We start from the raw sequence: 5,072 nt of genomic DNA, 5'->3' as shown, positions 1-5,072 counted from the left end.
TTGGACGTTAGGGCTTTCAATACATGAATTTAAGAGAGGTGGTGAGGGAGATATAGTTTAACACATAACCTAGAGTATATTCAGAAGGAAATGGGAATCAGAGAAATACATCCAGTTTTTATATAATTAGTTTGAGAAATTTATGAAAGATAGAAGAGTATAAAGGAGGATCTAGAGTTGGTAGCAAATTGTATTGTTTTGATTTTTAAGGTGGAGGAAATTTTGAAAAACCTAAGATTCGTGGGAAAAAGCTTGTAGAAAGTCTGAGAGGAACAACTGCAAGATCGAAGTCCAGAGAGCATGGTACAGAATAAATGGAGATAAAGATGGGTTGGTGTTCCCTGTGAAGAAAGGGAAATACTTCTCTTAATAACACAGTGAGAGAGGAGTAATGGAGAGGTAGAGATTCAGATTTGTTATATTTATTATTACAAAGATGAGATAATTGTCTTCTAATTGAGTATTGTTATTAATAATTTTCAGAGTGGGAACACAGTCATACATTGAGTATAAGGTGGGAGTAGATTTGGAAATTGAATGAAGGTAGATTTTTTTAATGAATGAGAGGATTACTTGATAGTGCTGGTGTCCAAGTTGTGATAGGTAATCACACATGTAAAGAGGAACAGTCTGCTCACATGTGTGGATTTGTATAGCATGTTTAACTGCCAGTATGAGAGATGGGTAATTAGATTTATCCATATTTGGAGTTTTTTTTCAAGTACATGTGATATAAGGGCCATGAGGCCAGGGATCTTTACTCACTCTTAAGATAATACTTAAAATTATTAACCATGGTACCCACAAAGAAGAGGATAGGAAGTGAAGTCAAGAGGGGCTGAGGATTCAGGAGAAATTGAAAGACCCTAAATGAGACTGACACACTGGAGTAGCTGAGCAAGCAAGTACAGGACTTTACATTTCTGTTTCATCTGAATATTCAACTGTGGATGTCACCTGCTACCATCCTTAAAGGGAGCGTGCTTGAGATAGTACTGGATTCGGTCACAATAGACAAAAATACAACATACAAATGGTTTAAAGATACAAAATTTATTTCTTACTGGAAGTAATTCAGAAAGTGAGAATATAGTAGTCTCATAAAGCTGTCAAAACTCTAGATTTATTCTATTAGTATCTTCTTTTCTGTCTGTATGATATTACATGATCAGAGGTGTTCTTAGAGATCCATCCATCATGCCACATTCTGGCCATCCAAATAGTTAGAGAAAAGAAGAAAATCACATAGTTTTCCTTTAAGAACACATTCCAGAGATCATACTGAATGTTGTTGTTTAGTCGACAAGTCGTGTCCAACTTTTTGGAACCCCACAGACTACAGCACACTAGGCTTCCTTGTCCCTCACCGTCTGCCAGAGTTTGCCCAAGTTCATGTCCATTGAATTGGTGGTGCCATCCAACTGCTTCATCCTCTGTCAACTTCTTTTCCTTCTGCCCTCAATCTTTCCCAGGATCAGGGTCTTTTCCAAAGAGTCATACAGCATAATTCATCTTAAAATGCACTGGTCATAATTTAGTCACATTCAGCAGGGGATGCCAGGAAATCTAATCTTTGTGCTAGGCTGTCATAGGCAGAGTGAGAAGAAGAGGGATCTATAACTTAGGAAGAAGGGAGAAGTAATATGGGAGACAACCATCAGTCTGTGTATCAGAGCTTCAACTTAGGATAAATCAGTAAAGGAGGAAGAAAAGTATAAATTTGTGTCTAGTGGGAAGAATTATAATCATCGTGGAAGGTTAGGCATATGAATTACAGCATCATTGTGTTCTAGTCCATCTGGACAATGATCAGAGGGCCTGAGTCAGAGGACCAAAGTCTAAAAAGTGGTCTTAGGACACCATAAAAGTTTTGTTTGGAAAATGTGAATATGTGGGATCCATCTGTCATGTTATAGAAAGATACATCTCCAGCCTCATAATCCAGGAATACTCCCAACCTACAGGGTTTTTCTTTTAGAGTAAGAGAAGTTTCTGGGGATGTGAGGCCCCAGTACGCCCCATCATAGAGCCTAATGGCCCAGAAACCATTCTGTGGTGACATTGTGACCCTCCCATTCCTTGCTACATTATTCCTACAAACTCCCAGGTCCCAGGAATGTGCGTTCTGAACCTCCACCTCCCAGAAGTATCTCCCTGAGCTGACATGCAGCTGACCAAGCACACAGGGAAGGGAGACAAATCTCTGTGAGCAGCTCGGAAGTTCCTGACATGGTTCTTGCCAGGTTACTCTTCTTCCCTCTTCAGACAGGAAGAGGGCAGGATGGGCAGTGGCTGAATCCAGAGTCAGATTTACTGCAAAGACAAGAGATCATCAGATTTCTGGGAGGGTCTCAGTAGGCTTAGGCAAGAGTCTCCCTTCTATGAGGGCTCCTCTGGCCCTGGCAAGATCCAGTTCACCTCCCCACCGCAACCCAACCCCCAATCTTCCCTGGGACTAGCCCACAAGGAGCTGGGTCTGTCTTGAATCATTACAGACTCACCAGTCTGGAACTCTTCTTTCCTCCAATCTGCAAAAAGCAAATGAACATAAGAATCCACGACCTGACAGACAGAGCTTCCTGTCTGTCCAGAATACTATGGTAAAATACTTCTTAATCGAAGAATAACAGCAACCAAAAAAGATAGGAAAAACCAACCTCTTTTTATATACTTGAACCTCTTTTTACAAGATATTAAATTATGTATGACTTGAAGACCTGTGCCAATGCTATGCTCTCCTCATTCAAAACTCATATAGGAAAAATATTTGTAATCTATTTAGGATGTTTGAAAGGAAATACAGGATATAATGGGCCTGAAAAAATTGCTTATTGTTCACTTTAGATTCTTCAGATTTTAGTAGATGATAACCATTCTACCTTCACTCAAAACACAATGTTATAGGCAACTAAAAATAATAAAACTATTAAAATGTAATGTTCTAAACCCATTATTATCTGTTAGAATAATGAGTAATCTACTGAATTCATGGAATAAAGCCTTGGAGTTTCCTTAATTTTCAGCAAAGCATTTTGCACACAGTAGGTATTCATTTAAAATATCTTTGATAATAGAATTTTCTTCATCAGAGTCCATGTTGCTCACCAGCATATAATGGTATTTCCCTCCATGCTGCAAAAGAACAAAATAGAAAAAACTTAACTTTTGTTCTTGCATGTCTTCTTTCATTGTATTTTTTGTTACATTAAAAGCAAATATAAGAAATATTTGTCTTTGTTCTATTTCTTCTACTGAATCCTTTGAACTTTCTCTTTTTATCCTATATCCTCATATTCCAATTTTTAAACATGGTGATAAAATTATCAGGTGAAGGGTAGATAGAAATAGGGAAAAAACAAAGGTGGCAGGGATAGAAGCATGAAGGAAGGAGCATAGACAGTAGGAAGGAACAAAGAAGCTAAAGGGAGAGGAATTACATGCTGAGTGATCAGTAGTTGCTTCACTTCAGAGGGAATTTATTGAAAGCATTGATATTTATAAAGATAATGCTTCCAGTGCTGTTTTGCTTACACTAAGCATTTTTTAAAAAAATATTTTTGCATTCTATCCCACTAGGGTAAGGGCAGAACCTAAGAAAAACAGAACAGTAAAGGTGTCTGAGAGATAATCATTACTCACCAGACTTGAATTGAGCCTTCTTCCTCTCTGAAAGAAAATACAAAATCACGCAAGCTTCCCTAACCAGGAAACCTTGACAAGCCAATCGTCTAACCCCACCCACTGGGTAAATCTTCCACAATAAAAAGGAACCACAGACCTCCAGAATACAGAAAGCCCACTCCAGACACAGCAATCTAAACAAGATGAAAAGGCAAATACCCAACAGGTAAAGGAACATGAAAAATGCCCACCAAGTCAAACAAAAGAGGAGGAGATAGGGAATCTACCTGAAAAAGAATTTAGAATAATGATAATAAAAATGATCCAAAATCTTGAAAACAAAATGGAGTTACAGATAAATAGCCTGGAAACAAAAATTGAAAAGATACAAGAAATGTTTAATAAAGACCTAGAAGAAATAAAAAAAGACTCAATTAAGAATGAATAATGCAATGAATGAGATCAAAAACACTTTGGAGGGAACCAAGAGTAGAATAACGGAGGCAGAAGATAGGATAAGTGAGATAGAAGATAAAATGGTGGAAATAAATGAAGCAGAGAGGAAAAAAGAAAAAAGGATCAAAAGAAATGAGGACAACCTCAGGGACCTCTGGGACACTGTGAAACGCCCCAACATTCGAATCATAGGAGTTCCAGAAGAAGAAGACAAAAAGAAAGGCCATGAGAAAAATACTCGAGGAGATAATAGCTGAAAACTTCCCTAAAATGGGGAAGGAAATAGCCACCCAAGTCCAAGAAACCCAGAGAGTCCCAAACAGGATAAACCGAAGGCGAAACACCCCAAGACACATATTAATCAAATTAACAAAGATCAAACACAAAGAACAAATATTAAAAGCAGCAAGGGAGAAACAACAAATTAACACAAAGGATTCCCATAAGGATAACAGCTGATCTATCAATAGAAACCCTCCAGGCCAGAAGGGAATGGCAGGACGTACTGAAAGTAATGAAAGAGAATAACCTACAACCTAGATTACTGTATCCAGCAAGGATCTCATTCAGATATGAAGGAGAATTCAAAAGCTTTACAGACAAGCAAAAGCTGAGAGAATTCAGCACCACCAAACCAGCTCTTCAACAAATGCTAAAGGATCTTCTCTAGACAGGAAATGCAGAAAGGTTGTATAAACGTGAACCCAAAACAACAAAGTAAATGGCAACGGGACCACACCTATCAATAATTACCTTAAATGTAAATGGGTTGAATGCCCCAACAAAAAGACAAAGATTGGCTGAATGGATACAAAAACAAGACCCCTATATATGCTGTCTACAAGAGACCCACCTCAAAACAAGAGACACATACAGACTGAAAGTGAAGTGCTGGAAAAAAATATTTCATGCAACGGAGACCAAAAGAAAGGCAGAGTCGCAATACCTTATCAGATAAAATGACTTTCAAATAAAGGATGTGGAAAAGAGACAAA

At 38.0% G+C, this 5,072-nt stretch overlaps 1 protein-coding gene across 2 annotated transcripts in view; it reads right to left on the bottom strand.

The window, feature by feature from the left end:
- Nucleotides 1-1,034: 1,034 nt before the first annotated feature.
- Nucleotides 1,035-5,072, bottom strand: part of LOC122429657 (butyrophilin subfamily 1 member A1-like) — a 10,454-nt gene continuing 6,416 nt past the window's right edge. Inside the window, exons 4-7 of one of the 2 annotated variants that reach the window (XM_043450182.1) lie at nucleotides 3,640-3,666; nucleotides 3,106-3,132; nucleotides 2,502-2,528; nucleotides 1,035-2,313 (exon numbers count right to left, since the gene is read on the bottom strand). In XM_043450182.1, coding sequence (XP_043306117.1) covers nucleotides 1,790-2,313; nucleotides 2,502-2,528; nucleotides 3,106-3,132; nucleotides 3,640-3,666 — 605 coding nt within the window. In that variant the 3' untranslated portion in view covers nucleotides 1,035-1,789. The remainder of the gene's footprint in view (nucleotides 2,314-2,501; nucleotides 2,529-3,105; nucleotides 3,133-3,639; nucleotides 3,667-5,072) is intronic. The other variant, XM_043450183.1, reaches the window with a different exon arrangement.

This window comes from Cervus canadensis, chromosome 28 (genome assembly GCF_019320065.1).
Source record: "Cervus canadensis isolate Bull #8, Minnesota chromosome 28, ASM1932006v1, whole genome shotgun sequence".
NCBI lineage: Eukaryota > Metazoa > Chordata > Mammalia > Artiodactyla > Cervidae > Cervus > Cervus canadensis.
This window is presented reverse-complemented; position numbering and strand designations above follow the sequence as displayed.